This window comes from Hyaloscypha bicolor (assembly GCF_002865645.1).
Source record: "Hyaloscypha bicolor E unplaced genomic scaffold K444scaffold_13, whole genome shotgun sequence".
Lineage (NCBI taxonomy): Eukaryota > Fungi > Ascomycota > Leotiomycetes > Helotiales > Hyaloscyphaceae > Hyaloscypha > Hyaloscypha bicolor.
Window position 1 is genome coordinate 379521 of NW_020194515.1, and position 18575 is coordinate 398095.

General features: G+C 50.9%; 5 protein-coding genes across 5 annotated transcripts; 3 read left to right on the forward strand and 2 right to left on the reverse strand.

The window, feature by feature from the left end:
• Window positions 1–5780: 5780 nt before the first annotated feature.
• K444DRAFT_517023 (uncharacterized protein) lies at window positions 5781–7709 on the forward strand (the record flags this gene model as incomplete). The annotated part of the gene is made up of 6 exons (XM_024873736.1): window positions 5781–5815; window positions 5865–5939; window positions 6001–6300; window positions 6358–6585; window positions 6638–6674; window positions 6726–7709. The coding sequence occupies 6 exons, from the start codon at window positions 5781–5783 to the stop codon at window positions 7707–7709; spliced, it is 1659 nt and encodes a 552-aa protein (XP_024743365.1).
• A 1115-nt stretch (window positions 7710–8824) lies between these two features.
• Window positions 8825–10290, forward strand: K444DRAFT_606760 (ubiquitin carboxyl-terminal hydrolase-like protein isozyme L5). Its single transcript, XM_024879051.1, has 3 exons — window positions 8825–8879; window positions 8933–8946; window positions 9000–10290. The coding sequence occupies exons 1-3, from the start codon at window positions 8858–8860 to the stop codon at window positions 9921–9923; spliced, it is 960 nt and encodes a 319-aa protein (XP_024743366.1). The 5' UTR covers window positions 8825–8857; the 3' UTR covers window positions 9924–10290.
• Window positions 10291–10931: 641 nt separating this feature from the next.
• Window positions 10932–12964, forward strand: K444DRAFT_118404 (SPRY-domain-containing protein). Its single transcript, XM_024870368.1, has 4 exons — window positions 10932–11536; window positions 11608–11913; window positions 11966–12314; window positions 12363–12964. The coding sequence occupies exons 1-4, from the start codon at window positions 11119–11121 to the stop codon at window positions 12808–12810; spliced, it is 1521 nt and encodes a 506-aa protein (XP_024743367.1). The 5' UTR covers window positions 10932–11118; the 3' UTR covers window positions 12811–12964.
• A 575-nt stretch (window positions 12965–13539) lies between these two features.
• On the reverse strand, window positions 13540–14575 carry K444DRAFT_606763 (uncharacterized protein). The gene has a single exon (XM_024879052.1). It carries the CDS (start codon window positions 14506–14508, stop codon window positions 13591–13593), a length of 918 nt encoding a protein of 305 aa, XP_024743368.1. The 5' UTR covers window positions 14509–14575; the 3' UTR covers window positions 13540–13590.
• A 1297-nt stretch (window positions 14576–15872) lies between these two features.
• Window positions 15873–18477, reverse strand: K444DRAFT_606764 (uncharacterized protein). Its single transcript, XM_024879053.1, has 2 exons — window positions 18126–18477; window positions 15873–17823 (listed from the first exon to the last, which is right to left on the reverse strand). Exons 1-2 carry the CDS (start codon window positions 18192–18194, stop codon window positions 16372–16374), a joined length of 1521 nt encoding a protein of 506 aa, XP_024743369.1. The 5' UTR covers window positions 18195–18477; the 3' UTR covers window positions 15873–16371.
• Between the last annotated feature and the right edge of the window lie 98 nt (window positions 18478–18575).

Consider the following 18575-nt stretch of genomic DNA (forward strand, 5'->3'; position numbering starts at 1 on the left):
GGGCTGGGTAATAACTGAGGATTTTCCCCTTCATTTATTTGTTTGGCCTTGTGAAGGCAGAAGTTCAGATGAGGGAAGATGATTGGGACACTTGATCGTTGACCGGGAATCGGTGAAACAGGCCCAAAAGCAGGCCTTGAGTTATTACCCCACAAAATCTGACCTGGGGGTTTCCTTCAGGGTAACAAGAAGCCTCTGCAAGACACCAGCCCTCAAATGTCCCACTTTTGCGTCCGAACCAAAGAAGTAGGGCAGAGGCACGGAATTTGAGAATGCGATTCAGACGTGTAAGAGCTCAGTCACATAACCTATGTGCAGCAATATCAAGTTCTTGGCCTTCCGAAGCTTGAACAGGGCACTGCAATATCGAAGGTTTGACCGTTTCGTTTCGAACTTGCCAGTTTCGGATTGTTTACCTCGCCAAGCAGGCAGATTTGGGGGCTAGGCGTTGGGGAGATATCATTAGACCAATTTGTTTGTTTCAGGGTGAAGAACAGCTTTCGACTCGGCGGAGCTTGAGCAGGATCTCTCTTGGAGAGGAATTGATTGCCTCCGATGTGCTCGGAAGATTGATCCCCCGCAGTTAGGATTGATTACCGGTGGCAACTTCCTCGGGTTTGCCATTTGGGGCGATTCTGGCCAATCCCAGCTCTTTCCTGGAGACTCGGCTGCTTGAAGTGGTTGCGTGTGAAGGGCGACATAGGAGGAATCGATGCTTCGAGATTCTGTGATTTATACAGCCTGTGCAGTGTTGCAGGGCGGGGGTGAGTTGAGGTGGGATAATTGGGTCGAATCACGTTGCATCTGCATGGCATATGTGAGGCGGGTGATTGTGATGATGTTGCTATTTAAAGGAGGAGGAGGATGGAGACGGTGAGAGCACCTTGGCCGTCAGAACCGCCTGAGAACATGATCCAACAGTGGCTACAGAAGAGTGCTCCCAAGGAAGACCAGCGGGGGAAGAACCTACTGTAAAGTACAGTAAGGGACGAATTGACCGAGAGATGCAGCCATAACGACCCCGTGCCAGTCGCTGCGCATTCCCTCTGATCTTCTGAGCTTGAACACAACATCTCGGGACCCCGTCACTCTTCAGCGGATTGTCGGGTTGATGCTGTGACGTCTAGTTAGGTTCTGGTCGGCGGTCAAGGAAGGCAATGAGCAGTCATAAGGGGGTCGGGGAGGCCGAGGGAGGTTTCGGCTAGCAGTGCCACCGGACTGGAGACTGTATCTCCGCGGTATACAGTATGGCCCGATGGTGGACTGAGGACTCGACAAAGTGACACTTGGGAGATCGGATATATGAACCGTAGCGTTTGTCCCAGTGCTGCTATTTTTAGGCCAGCCAAGGTGGGCTCGGCACGGAAGGAAGTTAACGGTGAAGGCTCACTGCGCTAGTACCAAAGAGGACAGACGGGCGCCCACAACGTGTCCAGCTCTCCTCCGTTGACAAACTGCCACACCTCACCTCTTACCGTAGCAGCGTCAAGCAGGAAAAAGCACCACAGTTCACAGAGAGAGGGTCTCTTCCTCCGCGGTGAGGCCAAAGCTTTGGCGGTCTATGCAGTCTGTCGCTGTGTCACGCTCTGCTGGTCTGCTGGTGTCTCTTTCTCACCGCTTTTCGGCCTTGGATCCGTGGATGCCAACGTGTTGATGCGAGCAGCCAACATTCGCAGTTCGTACTGTTATGACGCCGTGTGTCGACCAAGGTACCATCGGAATGTCTCAGTTGTCGGTTGAATTCGATGGAGGGGATGCGAAGCCGAGTGAGCGATTATTGGCTCTCTCTCGAAAGCTCGTGGGTGATGAAGAGTCAAGACCCAAGAGAATGGACCGCGCCTCCGCGCACACCCGCGATGTCATCCCGCTGCATGAGGCCAAAAAGATTACTGTCTCCGCGCCGAATATTCTCAAGAAAGGGCCACTCCCGTCGGCCCAGGGGACCCTTGCCCAAGCGATCTCCTTCAATTGCTGCAACAGGAAATGTCAACGGTCCAAGGGTCTGCTTTTGAGGAGCCTCTGCCGCTCCGGCCGTTTCATACTCTGGCATCAGAACTCAAGATCTTCAAGATGATTGCACTGTGAAGGCTGGTGTATCCCTGGCCCGGTCTAGGAACTACAGTTCAACCCTACCTTGCTGACACGCTTAATCATGCCTCAATAATTCAGCTTCGATGCCAGTTCGAATAGCCTACCTGCGTCGTGGATATTACGCTTCAGCGATGCACCATACCAAGTTGGGGAGTTAGGGACGAAGTCAGTTATTCGGAGCCATTTACAGCTTCCTTCACCGCCTTCAAGCCCTTACCTCGGGTGCGCACATTTTTCAACACCTCCAGGCCTCCACAGCCAATCATCCATGCTTCTACCGAGGGCATCAGATACTGACTGCGTATACGGTACAACCAAGTACTCCACAGATTGTCAGATTTTGACAGAGCATGCAAATCAACGTTATGGAGAACCGTCGCCAGGGATGTGTTTTCAATGTCTTTCATGAACTTGAACAAAGGCGATCCTGCAGCGAGCCGCTGTTCCTTCCCTGGAACCTTACTCGCAACGCCCCCTTTCGAGTTTCAACTTTCAAAATTCAAAGTGAGAGTGAAGCTTAAGTGTATCGAAATGGAATGAAGGTCTTGAGAAGTTGAGACTGAGACCCGTCCCGGTTCAATCATCAACATTACTCCACTGGTGAACTTCCTTGCCCCCGAGTACCATTCATTGCCTCTTTCTTTCCAAAGATATTCATAGAAAAAAGAGGCGACCTGAGCTGCGCATCCATGAGATCATATCTGACAATGTCAATATTCTTCGGCGTTACCCGTGCGTGCCAGCACACAGCGCAGCTCAGCCAAATACTACGTTGTATCCTTCAGTCTGATTATGAATTCGGTATGCCGAAGGTTGAAGTTTTCCAGAAGGCGGACCAAAATAGCCTTGCAGCAGGTCCCTAGCGTCGATTGCCTAATGGGGTTAACGTCTCACCATGTCATGCAGCTCGACCAATCAGGGTGAAGATGACGGACCTGAAACAGAAGTCAGGTGGCGCCCCCCAACTTCCGGGTGACCTGATGAGCCTGAAAGTCCCTTGATATTGCGAGGCGAAGCAACCCGATGTTTGATTCCCGACGCTCTTGGCATCATCCAAGTGGACAAGAACCCTTTGACTCATCAGCACGGAGGCATCAATAATCAGCCGATGAGAAGGAAGGTGGCCAAAGTCCTGCGGCCCTTCTATGACGTCTCAAGGGTCTTTCTATGGTTTGCCTCCACACCCAGTACCGGTATCAAACTGAGGCTCAACCCAAGGCCCTCTTTCCCGAATCCCGGAAACCTTAAACTCCGAGAACCACAAAAGCGAGGGGGAGGACAATTTCCTTGGCGCATGAACGTCAGACACAAAAAGTAGTTGTGAATTGAGGGATTCAGAGCCGGAATCCCTGGTAGACGCCCCCTCGACTGGAAATCTGAACGGTTGAGATGACTAACTGCTCTGACGAGGATGTCAAAGCTAACTGCTAATTCTTCGAATCGCAGGCATCATCATTGAAGCATTGTAGATATCGACGATTGACAATTTTATCAAGATATTGTCGGATCTTCACGTTTTATCCACAACCATGTCGCTATTCCCGAGAAGCGTGTAGCTAACAACGCGGAGCAGGCATCAAGGATTGCCAGAAAAACATGGGTGTTTGCACAATATTTAACCATAACAGAGCACATGATATCGAAAAGGCATGTCAAAACTGCATAAGGTTCCGGAGTCCTGGTCCTAACTTCGCGGCTCTCTTATCCAATGAAGTGCTTGGATCTGTATCTCGCAGAATTCCCCTGTTCGGACAATTCGAAACGGGCCCTTCCATGACCATCAATCTGCATTATTATTGGGCTTTCTAGTGCTTGAGCTCTCATGAAACCAGCCCACGGATGTGGGGTGACGTCGAACCGGGCTGCGCAAAAAGTACAAAATGGGACACGAGGCGACAAGGTGCTCATAGCAGAGCTGACAGCCATTCGTTACACTTTCGGCGCGACGGGGACCTTGCGAGCGCATCACTGATCCCTTCCCAACGGCTGATCGAATGGGGCGCAGCAACAAGGGGGGGGGCCGCCAACTGGTTCGGTGATGTTGCACAGAGAGCACAGACGGACGGCTTCCCAACATTACTGGAGCGTGAGCATGAGCATGAGCACCAGACAGACAGACAGACACGCCAAACAAGTCAAACTCACCAGCCTCGCCGCGCAAAACCCGCCTCAGAACTGACTGGCGTTAGGTAGCTCCAATGCTTGGCTTGCGAGAGGGACGGCTGCAGAATGCAGAATGCTGCAGAACGTTGCAACCCTTGACTCCTTGCAAGGGCGACCAGCACTGGCACAGACGGGACAGAAGGGCGGTGGTGAAGCGTTGTAGGGTCTGGTTGGCATTCAATCATTAATCATATTGATCGGGGTCCGGAACAAACAACGAGGTGGTGAGTTGACTGCTCGACCCTGCCCTGCATGCCACTGTGCCAGTCCTCGGCAGCGCTCGCTGCTTTTACCCAGCCTCTCACTTGTTCGTTCAGCGAATCAGCGCGGGAGTAACCGGGCGAGCCCAGTTACCCAGTGTGGGCTATTTTTAGCACCCCGCACTCCGCACACCCATTCCCTCTCGTCGGGAGCTTCATTCTTACAGTACTGCTCTCCAGACACCACCTCAGTCTTCTGACCTCCGCCGCTGCGGCCGACTCGACTCGAGTATTGACGACAATGAGCACCTCGCCGCCGCAGCTTGCCCTTCGTCGATTGCCGAACGCAGTGCCGCCATTGGGGAACGCATTTGGACCTTGGGGCTGGCTGGCCTGCTCGTCGCTACTGTGCTGTGCTATGTTATTTTCACGCGCAAGTTGGCTGGAGCCTAAAATGGCCTCCTGGCGCCACGTCTAGCGACGGTCCCCCTTCTGGCTTTGTCCTGCCACACCGCCCTAGCGCCCATGTTGGTGCTCCGACTCGCCGAGTGGTCGTCAAACCCACAGCTGGCGCCCCCAAGATCGCCTCTGTGATAATAATGTGATTTAAAATATTCAAAAACAGCGACACGCTACCCTTTCCCTGACAGAGGTGGGTCGCGGTCACGTCCAGAGCTCGTGCCTCACCCACCACAACGCTACCCCCTCCCCTCCCCCCCCCAAGGCCTGCACGGCCAAGCGCCAGCCACCCGCTATGCCTCTTGTGGATTTTTCTGCCAACCTCCGGCACAGTCTGCTTGACTACAAGAATCCACCTCATCGCCAGTCGAACATGTGTCGTAGGATTTGAGAAAGACGACCTTCAGCCCATCTTCACCACCACATTCGCTTGTGTTTCTTGGACGCCCTCGCTGGCTCCTTTCCTTCGCTTTGCAGCCCACAACCTTCATATACAGCAAGCCTTCGGGAGATATACCTGTGTCACAATTCTCCATCGATCGATTATTCCCGGCTCTCAAGACATAATCCTTCGTTTATGGTTATTTGTCCTGGACAGATTGTTCAGATCACAGCTACCGTCACCCGGGCCGCTCCTGCAGCCTCACCACACTCGCTTTCCCGATCTGAAGATTACATATGCCCGGCAGCCTCGGAGTCTATGAGACTACTTGTTCCTGAATCCGGTTGTCACTTCTCACCCATAAACAAATCACCGCCGCGCCCGCCCACCCCCACTTGATCCCCCCAAGATCAGAAACCTCTTCGACGGCTTTCACTCGTTCAAGCCTCGGAGTTTTCTATCTTCTCTCAACCGACTCATCCAAAATGGCTGGCCCCGGTGGTGGACCTCCCCGTCGGAGGTATGTTATGTCTGGATCCTCACCTGGAGAAATACTAACAGCCTCGAAGCCATACCAAATCTCGTAAGGGTTGTGAAACTTGCAAGCGTAGACACATACGTTGTGACGAGAATTTCCCCCAATGGTAGGCTTCTTCTTCCTCCGTCCTGATCTACATTACATGAGCAATCTGACCTCGAAGGTAGCCGAAATTGCACGAAGCACAACTGTCGTTGTCCATACATGGATATGCCAGCCCAAGAAGAAAGAGCTGTCACTCCTGAAAAGGCAGACTTGCTTTGGACCCCAGAGATTGAGGCAGAAATTGAACGTTGGCAACAGACTGGGAGTTTTCCATTCCCAGATCTTTACATATACCCAGCGCCATCTCCTCAATACTTGTCTTTTGAGGACCTCCGTCTCATTCACCATGTGGCCTCCGTCTCCAGTGAACTTGGTATCCATGATGCTAGTAATTTCACCATCTGGACTCGCCAGATACCACTGTAAGTGGCCAGTTGAGAGGATTACTTTGGAGCTGCAGTCCGCTTACCAACATCTAGGTTCCTGAAGATCGGGATTGATTACGATTTTGTCATGCATGCGTTGCTCGCCCTGTCTGCAACTCACTTGGCGTGGTTGACGGATTGCCCCCTTACTGCCAACATGGCCTACGAGCATCGCGGCATTGCTCTCAAGGGCCTCCACGAAGCCATCGGAGCCTTCTCGCGACAGAACTCAGATGCTGTGCTTGCGGCTTCTCTCCTCTTGTCCTGGCAGGCAACTGACTGGTCAGTGCAGCCTGACATAGTATGTAGTAACACTCCACTGACAGGTATCTAGGCGTGGTTGGACACAGTTGATGCACGGGACCTCCTCGGTATGTTGTCCAACGGCAAGGATTGGATTGTTGTAGCTAACCGTCAAACAGGTCATTGATGCCATGCAGCCGTGGAAGAACGAGTCGCAATTCGGAGATTTTATCGCGGAACAGAGCACGTTCCCGACTGCACCTCCATCGCCGGCCCCTGGCGGAAAGAAGCTCAGCAATCCACGCAAGCAAGACTTGGAAGCCCTGCAGCGGGCTTATGCACAGCTACAGAAAGTCGAGGTCCATTTGAAGGAGAACAATGAAGACGTGAAGGCTATTCAGCAGCTCATGACTTTCGTTCGTGGCGTTCGCAAGGTGTCTCCCAGTCACACTGCAGCTCAGCGATTTGAGATGCTCAATCCACTCCGGGCTTGGCTCTTCTGGCTTCCGGTCATGTTCTTGCAACAAACACGGGGATCTCCCTCTGCACTGATCATTCTGGCACATTACTACACGGTAGCATTGGTAGTCGAGCCATTGTTCCCTGAAGTTGGCGCGGCTTACTTTGGGAGCCTCTCGTTGGGCCCAATCGAGGAGATAGCTCGCAGGCTCTTCTCTATCAATGTCTCTCAGACATATGATGCAGATATGCAGACTCCCCTCAACCTCATGGAGTATCCGATTGATATGGTATCGAAGTTCAGGGGCCGCATGGGTTGGATTCAGCCTGAGCGAACTGCCTCCTTCCCAACTTTCGGTGGCAGCAGCTACACGATGGAAGAGAGTTATCCAACGACGTTGTCATTCTCTCCATATGGCAACCCTGCATTCACATACAGTCAAGAGCATGTCATGAGTCTGGCGCCCGATTCAATGTCTGCGACAGCCATCAGCCCTCTGACCCTGGACCCCTATACCAACAACTACCTCGGGATCCCGTCGCCCAGCGGTTTTGGAGGCTACCATAGCCCAGCATCATCAAACTTCGGGGAGGGATCCATTGTTTACAGTGATCATGGAGAGGATTTTGCTCTTTATGAACAGTATGAACAGGGCCCTGGCTCGAACTTCGGCGGGTTTGTGCTTCCGACCGTGTGGATATAATACGGACGAAACGATTTAACATCTCGCCCAGGACCACCCCCGTTTTTAAGTTTGAGCCACAATCGCTTGAAGATGAGCACATCAAATTCGAGCCTCGAACTCCTGAGCAGCAGATGCTACAAATGCAAGCACCGCATGTACCCAGCTATCCTCCGCATCTTCGCGCTCCCTCTCCGGCCTACTCATCCTCGGGAAAGGGAAAAGGCCGGCAGATTTAATATCTCAAAAACTTTTCGACAACACCGCTTTATGATTTACGACTTAATTTAATCGCGCATGGGATGAGTTTTACGGATCTCTTTCCCGGTAATACTGTTTCTACTATTTGGCGGCGCTTCTTACAATGCCTCACGGCATCACGAACTTTACGAATTTTTTATGATATTCCTGTACGAATATATCATATCCACGGTCCTTACGATAGATACCCACACTCCTTATGATACCCACGTTCCTTACGGCCACAGTCCTTACGATACCCCAGCGCATATTGCATGGAAACGGAGTTTAAGAGCTCATGCCGCTGAGGCTTGACTTGAATTTTTTGCGGGAAAATGATTAGCGGCGTTAGACTTAGCGGCTATCATGTAATGGGAATTTGAAAGCATCAGGGAATTAAAGTAATGATGGATAGAAGAATTAAGTGTTTACGTTGAAAGTCTGTGCCCTCATTACTTGACTTAGCGTGAAGGTCAGAACGAACGGCACTTTCTAGATAGGGTCAGAAAACTATGAACTGCTCAGTCCCCGTAGCTACAGATCCGACCTGTAGTCTTCCAGATCTTCACTTTCCATTAACCTGGGCCAAGGGGACAGACAAGGCGACACTCAGTCTCAACGTTCCAAATCAGGTTAAACACTGCCAATGCTTCCGCTAGAAATACTCGCATTGTCGCACTCTTATACTTGACTCCTGTAGAGTGTTTGGGAGACGTTAGAATATTTAAGTTCTGTTTCTCTAATTGTAGAAATAAAATGATCAACTTCTTAAGCCTTACGCTTTTTCCTTTCACCTTTACACCAATTTCGATGTTACCCCCGTCTTGTCACGTGTAGCCGACATTGGCGATATCGCGGCATTTGGAATAATTTGGAGCTCTCCAAGCTTTAAATCTCGCAACCATAACACGAAGCTCGCAACAGCCAAAATGAGTGGAGGCTGGAACACCAGTTGGTTTCCTTCCTTTCTCAACTTTCTTAATGCTTGACTAACGTCATCATAGTCGAGTCGGATGCGGTCGGTTGCCTCTGGATCGCCTCGCCCCCAGAATGCCCACTGACATCTTCTAGGGTGTCTTCACCTTCCTGCTCGATAACCTAGGCGTCAAAGATGTGCAATTCGAAGAGTTGATTGCCCTTGATGCCGAATACCTCCGCCAACTAAGTCCCGTCTACGGCGTCATATTCCTCTTCAAATACCCTACCAGCGAGAAGCCCAACTCAGACGGCACACCGAAAGACGGCCAATACGACTACGCCGCCGCGGATAACCTTTTCTTCGCCGCGCAAACAATACAGAATGCCTGCGGTACTCAGGCTCTTCTATCGGTGCTACTGAACAAGGACGGCGAGATCGATGTCGGGACCCAATTGCGAGATTTCAAGGAATTTACTGCAGGATTCCCGGCTGAGTTTCGTGGCGAAGCGCTCAGTAATAGCGAGTTGATTAGGGATGTGCATAACAGCTTTGCAAAGAGCAGCCCGTTTGTTGACGAGACGCAACGGACGGCTACTGACGACGACGATGTGTATCACTTCATTGCCTATACCCCGATCAACGGCATTCTTTACGAATTAGATGGACTGCAACCGGCGCCGATTGCACATGGTGCGAGTACGTCTGAGGAATTTCCCGAGAAGGTTATTCCGGTTCTGCAAAGGAGGATAGAGAGATACCCTGCAAATGAGATCCGATTTAATTTGTTGGCGATGGTGAGAGATCTGAGAGTCGGGGCGAGAGAGATTGGTGACCATGAGATGCTGTTTAGGGAGGAACAGAAGAGAGACGGGTGGCAATTTGAGAATGCCTTGAGGAGGCATAACTTCGTGGGATTTGCCGGCGAGGTGTTGAAGGGTGTTATTGCGGAGAAGCTGGAAGAGGGGCCGGAGGCTTATAAGGCGTGGATCGAGGAAGCTAAGAAGAAAACTAGATCGCGGGCTGAGGAGCACAAGAAGAAGCAAGGAGGAGACGGGGACGTGGAAATGGCGACTTGATTTCACAGGACGGCTACATCCTTACGGGACGAGGCTGATGTTCCTTGCGCTTTGGGACAATGTCATATCATGGAGTTGTTTTCTAGATCTGCATTTTGGAGGCGTCGAATGAATTTCATGACGGATGATACAGCACGAGTTCATTAGAGACTTTCAGATACCAAAGAGCGCAATTCACAAGGATATGTTTCACGAACCAACGGTAATGGTCCGAGCTGCTCTCATACTGGAACAAGATCTGCACTTCCGAATTACTCGCGAATAATGCATAAGTTTCAATAGTGTTCGGTTCTTGACAGCTATTGGAACTTATCCTTTTCTTAACAGCTATCTTAATGACCTAAGACCAAGGTCATTCAAATCTCCCCAACTTCTTGTTTGTTATTAGTTAAACCAATGTAAACAACTAGAAGTGACTCTCTGCTGGCATAACTCTATATCTGGAGATGATTCCAATCACTGTGAGACGTGTAGTGAGTGAGGAAAGGGGGCTTTCACCGCCTGGTCATTTAATTAAACTCCAAGACAATATCGAAGATTGACAATCAATGATCGTCAAGACTTCACCAAATATATGGTTCAAGTCTCGCTTTGAAAGGCACCCCGAAGCGCAGATGCGGCGTGCAATGCTCCTCAAATAAAGGCATGAAACAGGCATTGATACACCTCCAGGGCGCCTTTTGAAACCAGACAGCAAATCCTCCTGGCCACGCAAAACAAACGCGGTCCAGGCACACAAGCGGTCAAGAACGTTGCTGAATATTTCTCCCCGTGACTCTCGAAGATGAGGTGGTGAGAATCGACTGACAATTGCGCACATTCGCCTCTCCCTCTTCTCGTTCCGTAACGCTACGTAAGAGGAGGTCACTCTCTGTGGGGGCGGAGAGTCGGCGACGAATGCCAGTGTTGTTTCTGACGCCACACAGCTCCTTGGCAGGCATCAGACCAAGGCCCTTGTCCGAGCGAGCGAGCGGAGCCAGGCGAGACTGCAACTGCTCTGCAGCGGATCACTTGCCGACCTCCAGACCTCATCTTTCAATCACGATACCCGTTCCCACGACCGTCAACTCCAAGTGGATTGGCACTGCCTCGCTGGCCGAGAACGCCGGCACGGACGCTGCTCTAGGAGGTCATCTTGTATCCTCGGAGCGGCATACGACGACGGAGAAGGGTGCGATAAGGACGACAGGACGGCATGATGGACGAACATCTGCGGGGGACGCACACGACCCTCATGACTTCTCTCCTCTCACCCACACCAACGCCTCTATCCCAAGATGCGCCAGAGAACCTGCAAATACTACTCTCGAGCCCAGAGTCGACCAACGCACCGTTGTGGCAGCCTCCAAGCGGCGACATCCACGTGCAGCGCAATGATTCAACCATCAACGGCGTCGTGATCGGCCTGCTCAGCTCTTTTGGAAGTGCCATTCTAATAGCCCTTATATTCCTGATCGTCTACTTCTTCAAGTATACGAGCAGTGGCCGCATATTGCTGGACCGGCTGGGGAGACCGGGTGAATATGACGACGAGCAGGCATATATGAGGGAGGAGGCGGAGGCTCTGGAAGAGATGGATGATTTGCAGCGGACAGAATATCTGAGAGCCAAAGGTACATTTACACTTCATCATATCCTGGTTCCCTCGGAGTGAAGCGTATACTAATTTGACGTCTGCCTACAGCGTTCATCCAGGCCAATCCTCCAGACTCATTACCGACGGATATCTCACTGTCACAGTACTTAGCAATTCAAGAAAAGGGTGTCTCAGCGTGGGAATTCGAGCCGGAGCTGGAGATTGCGAATTGCTTTGTGGAGGGGAGGACTGAAATCGAGTTCTTTGACTCGGAATGCTCAACTTTGACGAATCTGCCCGTACCAAAGCAAAACGAGGTTTATTATTGGGAGTCGAAGATTTATGACAAGCCTGAATCAACATTACTCAGTATAGGGGTGGCTACGAAGCCGTATCCCTTATTCAGATTACCTGGTACGTGGGCATACTTTTAATGTTTAGAATTTGATACTGATTATGTACCTAGGTTGGCATAAATATTCAGTTGCGTACATATCTACCGGACATCGAAGATATAATCAGCCATTTAACGGGCCAGCATATGGACCACAAATTGTGCAGGGAGATGTCATCGGCGTCGGATATCGACCTCGAACAGGCACGATATTCTTCACACGAAATGGCAAGAAATTGGAAGATGTGGCGCACGGGCTGAAATCACAAAATCTCTTTCCAGCAGTGGGTGCAAATGGGCCCTGCACTGTGCATGTCAACTTTGGACAATCTGGATTCGTCTTTATCGAAGCAAATGTCAAGAAATGGGGCTTAGCTCCCATGACTGGAAGTTTGGCTCCTCCGCCACCATATGGGAGCGAGCAAGGAAGTATACTGCTTGAGGCCGGACGAGAAGGAGCTCAAAGCAGTCACGGGCATTACCCAGATCCACGGCATGGCCGAACGAGAAGTGGGAACTTCAGATACGGTCCACCAACGAGTCCCGGACCCGTCCGTTCACCAACCGACATCTCTCTGGCACATCTCACCCACATTCCGTCAAATGATGAGCCTGGGGAATCAAGTCAATCGGTGGTGCAGCCGCAACAAGCAACGACAACCACCACGAATGTTGGGCTAGGAGTGCAGGAAGCACAGCCACCCCCAGAGTACACAAGCCCTCTCCCCTCAAATTCCAATAGTCCACGAGGAAGCAGCGACAGTGAGCGAACGCCCATGCTACGAAGGAAAAGCACTCCGCCACCAATACCAAGCTATAATGACGCAGTGGCAGAGGATCGGGCCCGGGAACGGAGCGGTAGCCAGAGAGAAAGGAATGACAGTCATAGATCACGAGAGCAAGGGGGACGATCATGACAGAACAGAGATGATACCAGAGCGTCAAGCTGAGTTGCAGCGCACGCTCGCTTGAGATAAGATACGGATGGCATGGCTTGCTTGGCTTGAACGGTGTTGGGGTTGGCTTGGGTTGGGGGATATCTTGCTTGCGAGCTATTAGCGTGGGCGGGTGCTTTACTTTATCTGTTGGTTGTCCATTAGTCCAGCAGCGAAGAATCGGATCGGCGCAAGGAGTTTTGCTATCGGGATTGCATACATGCATGATGGGTTTGAGGTCCGATCTTTGGCTTTTGACTTTGCTGAACTGGCTGGGCTGGAGGGGGTGAATAAGAAAGCACCATAGGAGCGAACGTGTTAGTGAGTCATAAGGAGGGAAGTGATGAGTGAGGATGCAGTATAAATAGCAGGGAATACACAGACGAGAACGAGAGACAAGACAATGATATCATGTTCCTTTGTAGATGCTATTGCATCTGGTCTGCCTGGCAAATTAATGGACAAGATTGAAAATAGAGAATACATGGCGAGGCCTTGGAGATCGTTTTCTCTTACGTTGAGTTTCTTACCCATTCATAGAGCTCCTACAAACTTACGCTTCTGATGTTTGGAAGTTTTAGGTAAAATATGATCATTCGCTGCGCTATGTAAAGCTACTTTACAATGCTGGTATCACTTGCCCGTGATGCGGCGACGACGACACTAATGCAAGTACAACAGGGTATTCAACATTATCTTCCATAATCCCAGAAAAATGTCCTTCTCAACGAACGACGACCGTCCTTTCCATCAGTACCTGCCTCACACAGCCTTACAACCGTTACCACAGTAATTGCAATGTCTCCAATATGGGAGGCGTGGATCACCGCCTGTCGGTCCCCTTCGAGTATGGAACGAACGAAACGGGCCCCATTCTCCACCCAATCTCGTCTCTACGCACAAGAGACTTCTGCTCCAAACCGCATGCTTCTTCCAGGGCGGTAGCGTTTTCCGCAATTTCCTAATAGCCTGGAATTCCTTCTCTGTATATGGCCGTTGTCCTTTCATGCGAGTGATGCCCCGTTTTTCTAGGCGTGGCGTGGCTGGGGATGACGGGGATCCCCAGGTATAATGATGGTTTGAGGCCAGCGCCTTGTGTTTCCGACACAGTAGTCTTCTTTCAGTTTCTGCCTGCGCGAGGACGTTAGCTTCCATCTCTTCCAGATCTTCCATGAAAAGTTCGAGGACACGGTCGGGTACCTCTTCCTCTTCAGTGAATTCTGATGATGCAGCATGAGTGGCAGGCTCCGCGGCTGGAGCCTGTTCAGGTAAGAGTTCGGTTCTCACACCAGTCATGGAGGATCCGATAAAGTTATTCGTATGAACTGACGCGCATCCTAAGCCTGGTATCTGATTGAGAGCAGTGGGTAGAGGATGGTTTGTGGGGAATCCCTTGGTCAGCGAGGCAGCATGGACCTCTGGGCCGCTGACTGGGAGAGGGATGTCAGACAAGCCCATGTCTTCAGGTTCCCGCAGAACTGTTTCCATTGACTGGGGAGCGTCCTCTTCGAGAGCTGTAGCCTTCACGGATAAGGGTTCGCCTGGCAAATCAGTCACGCGGGGTTCTGTGAAGTCATCCATATGGACTGCGACACAACCCAAGCCAGGTGTCTGACTAGTGAAAGCTGATTGAGTACGATTGTTGAGAGACGCTTCTGCTTGCATGGCATTCTGGATCATTGGCGCCCAAAGCTGCTTGTCATCCCTGACCCGTCCTTGGGTACCTGACAAGTCTCTGTCTTCAGGCTCTGGCTGAAGTGCGTCCATCTCGGATGTATCTATTATCAAGGAGAACGGAGAGGCATTTGACACGTCTCCATCTTCATCATCTTGTATTGATACATCTTTTGTGTGGCCGGTGCTATTGTTGTCTAAGTGACCCTCACCCGAGAACAAAGGCCCGTCGCCATTGGCAGGTATCAAGTGAATGATGTTCGACAAGTCTCCTCCTTCGCATTCTTCCATCCAATCGCGTGTTTCTCTGATGTTGCCTTTGGGGGTATCGGTCTCGATGGAAGGGAGAGGTAGGTCCACGTGAGAGAGTCTTGGGGTCGGAGGCGGAACCAGTTCAGATGGGATTGGGTCCGGGTAGAGGAAAGCCTCCATAGCCTCGTCGTCTCCCTCCCCATGTATATCTTCTGGCAAGTCCATTCTTTCCGTCGTATCACGGATGAAGTTGAGGTGCTCAACATGGGTTTGTTCCACCTGTGACAGTTTACTCGCACTGTCCGCCGAGATATCTGGTCTTCCCGTTTGGGTGCCTTCTGCATCACGCATATAGGCATCGATGTCAGGATCAGTCAGTGCCGTGTCTGTATCCGATGACGAGGCGGAGTCGGAATCGATATTTTCGTCGCTTTCTTCCCCAAACATCTCCAGAAAAACTGGTTGGGGAATTATTTTGTTCCTTCCCGTCTTCACGGCGTGGAACCGCAGTTCGTTGCGAGCATGGGCCAGATACCGTGCAGCCCGTCTGCGGTTCGCAGGTGAAGCTGTTCGGTCCATGATTATTGCCGTGGAATGAATGAAACGATTCTCATAGGGCTTGAACTTGTTACTTGTTGCTGATCGCTGTTTGCGAGAACAAATGTTGTATGTGGATAGCAATGGTCACAAGGGGTTGAACGAATGCTATGGAGCGAACGAGTGTTATAAAAGGTGATAGGTGTAACTTAGAATAATTTGCGGTTGTCAGGAGCCAGTTTTCTGAGGAGCAAGTGATGTCAACGTTGTCCCGGTGGGCTCTTCCTCCATTAACCCCGTTTCTTGGTAGCGATTTCCTAGATCCTTAAAGCTTTGCCGAAAGAAGGAAACTTGCGATCGAATAGGCATGAATACGGTGCATACCTCTTAGTTCCCGAATTTGGAGGTCACGGGAGGTTATCTCTCTGTAATGATCGAGGGGGGATGTTTCTCATTCAGCAGTGCAATCAAGCTTTCGCCTCTAAGTCCAATGGTTGTATGCTCTTATTATTCCAATAATCGTGCGAAGTTACTCACTCAGAACCCTTCATCCATCCCTCATCCAGGACACAATGAACGGTGTCTTCTTGATACTGTGACCATTTGTGGGAGGCTACTCTACGCTAATTGACGCGTTTCACCAACTTGGAGAAAGCATCGTCATGATGTCTGTAGTAGCAGAGGCCGGCACCTTTTACTCCTAAGAATCATATATGCTGTTGAGCGCATTGCAGGATGAGTTGCTGACAGGAACTTTCGAGGATATTGAAAGCGGTGCATCCAGTAAGATCCACTCATGACAGCGCCGCGGGCCGTATCTTGACACTTCAGGATCCTTTTTCCACTAGCGTGAAGACCATCGAGCCTGGAGTGGACAAAGGAGGCCTAGGGTGAAGTTCAATGGACTTAATAAACTACATCAAGGAGAGCATACCAACGCCTGGTTCCCAGTCACAACGCATAGCCACCCACCTCACGCCGAGAAATCATCAACTCTGCCGCCTCCCTAACACGCAAAACTCCAGCCCCCCAATCTCATGCAAATTCAGTCTTCCAAAGTACTCTTGGGAAACTCCAGCCTTAGAAGTACATTGCGTCCCCAACTTTTGAAATTACGAATTCACACCCTAAACGTGCCTGTGCTTCGTAACCCTGGAGCTGCTTCAGAATTAGCTCACCAACAGGAGGTCCATCATTGAGTTTCTCCTTCATATGGATAATGACGATCTTGAGACCTTTCAATGGCAACTCTGAGGAGCTTCGAATTGGCAGAGAATGGTCTTGGTCTATGGTATCTTCTTCATCGACCTCCTTCAATAATTCGTTCTGTCCATCAGCCTGCATGATTTCAAAATCAATGGAGTTTCGAGTTCGCCCTGATCGTGGACTGACTTGAGGACTTAAGTCTCTGACTGCTCGAGTCGGTTTTCGACGGCTGTTGCCAAGAGCGTCCCCATTGCCCTCACGCTTCCTCTTCTTGTTCTCCTTGACTTTCCTAACTTCATTGGCCAAGCATTTCATCTCTTCAATCATAAATCTAGGGGCGATATGGCCGTACAAGTAATCGTTGGACACAGAGTCGTCGTAAGAACACTCGATAAATACCCCTCTTAGATGGCCGGATGCGATCTTTGGCGCAGCTTCACTCCAGACATGCATGTTCCGCGGCGATAGGGAAATCGTATCTGGTTCCACATCTCCAAACATCAAAATTTCCTTGCCGGTGGCAATATCTCGAATAAAGTACGCTGAGCTGTCATAAACGCATATCCGCTCCTGAGATTCGACTCTCAGTAGTTCTCCCGGGATGAAGCCTGATCCGGAACTCGTTCGAGAGGGTGGCTGAAGCTGTGATTGCGATACGGACGTAGTACGTTGCCGTGGAGAAGCATCCAGTTGAGAACTACTTGATCCAAGCCCAAAACTTGACCCTCGATGACTGTGCCTCTCGATACAATGACCATGACTAACACCCCAAGTTTTCACACTCAGCCCGTCGCACACTTCAACGTAGCCCTTGCCCTCGCCGTCGCCAAGAGCAGGAGAGCCACCTTCCACTAATCTCATGTAAGTCACCAGTCCAGCGCCATTGTTCTCATCCGACAGGTTTGGCCAGATGACATTATTGAAAATATGGTTCTTGAAAGCCTCAATAGTAGATGGCAATCCAGCAAGACGTTTTGGACGAGATCCGGGCATAGCGGCAGTGTTCACCACAAATCCAGAGATATGGTCGAGGTGCGGGTGTGTCACGAGGTAAGTATCAACAAGAGTGCGTGATATGTGTGCTGCATTTGCACTGGCGGAGGAGTGAGGGATTTGAAGGCCTTCGAAGGGTCCATCAATCAAGGTGACGGCTTGCTTCTCATCGTTCCCTGATCTATCCGCTTTATGGCGTTCTAGGATCTTTGCAATGGCGGCCAGATGGACACCTGCATCAACTGCAAGCAAGCATCCTTTCTTCCAGCCGACAGCAGTGGATCGAACCAGGAATGCTGTAATGTTGTCCTCCACTGGTCCGCCTCCCGAACCCTGTACACATCTTTGTTAGCGAATTAGTCAACCTGACTTTCATCATTGAGATCTGTGCTGTCTGTCCGTCAGGAAAGAGCCATGGCTCGTTCATAATAGATCGGGGTCCACATGCGTTGCCACGTGACCTTCTCAGCCCTGTAGAGAGCCGCAACAGCGGAAACATGGAACAAAGGGATTGTCTGGCAAAAGAAAGGAAAGATGCGCAAAGCCGCATTAATCCCTCATGACGCAAGACTCCGGCACTCTCATGCGAATACCCTCAAAGTGAGCGCTGCTGGTGAGGGAAGGTGCTGGCTTACCAAAACGATGACCTGCAACGCAAGCTGCTCTGCCTCGACTTCCACTTCATTCCCCGGTGCCCCGGCCATGGCGAACTCGTCTTTAGTCTATCCGTTCTCCAAGGGTTTGTAGAGACAAAGGCGACGGCAGACGAGTTTGTGAGTCGAAGCCGTGCCTTGATGCGGCTTCCCGCACTGGTGTTACCTAAAGACAGGGAAGCTGCTGAAGATCGGGGAATTCGCACGTGACTGGCACTGGACAGGGCCTGGGAACTGTGGTGCCGCTGGTGGGAGTGGGAGTGGACGACCCGAGCTAGGTGACCAGGAAAGCTCCAAGAAAGAGGGAATATTTGTGACGTTATGTGTGTTCGTTCATGTGGAATGTGGATGTACCAAAGGATGTAAAACATTCTCCCTCTCATTTTTCTTCTTCAGTTTGTCAAGGCAACCTCCAAAGCACCACGTTAACGG

What these genes read in the sequence shown, in the direction of transcription:
- K444DRAFT_606760 (XM_024879051.1), top strand. Translation starts at nt 8,858, where the DNA reads ATGAGTGGAGGCTGGAACACCA.
- K444DRAFT_118404 (XM_024870368.1), top strand. Translation starts at nt 11,119, where the DNA reads ATGATGGACGAACATCTGCGGGGGACGCACACGACCCTCATGACTTCT. An exon ending in AGAATATCTGAGAGCCAAAG is followed by an intron (nt 11,537 to 11,607) that starts GTACATTTACAC and finishes GTCTGCCTACAG; the next exon opens with CGTTCATCCAGGCCAATCCT. An exon ending in CCGCCACCATATGGGAGCGA is followed by an intron (nt 12,315 to 12,362) that starts GCAAGGAAGTAT and finishes AGCTCAAAGCAG; the next exon opens with TCACGGGCATTACCCAGATC.
- K444DRAFT_606763 (XM_024879052.1), bottom strand. Translation starts at nt 14,508, where the DNA reads ATGATCCAGAATGCCATGCAAGCAGAAGCGTCTCTCAACAATCGTACT.
- K444DRAFT_606764 (XM_024879053.1), bottom strand. Translation starts at nt 18,194, where the DNA reads ATGGCCGGGGCACCGGGGAATGAAGTGGAAGTCGAGGCAGAGCAGCTT. An exon ending in CGTTGCAGGTCATCGTTTTG is followed by an intron (nt 17,824 to 18,125) that starts GTAAGCCAGCAC and finishes AGATGTGTACAG; the next exon opens with GGTTCGGGAGGCGGACCAGT.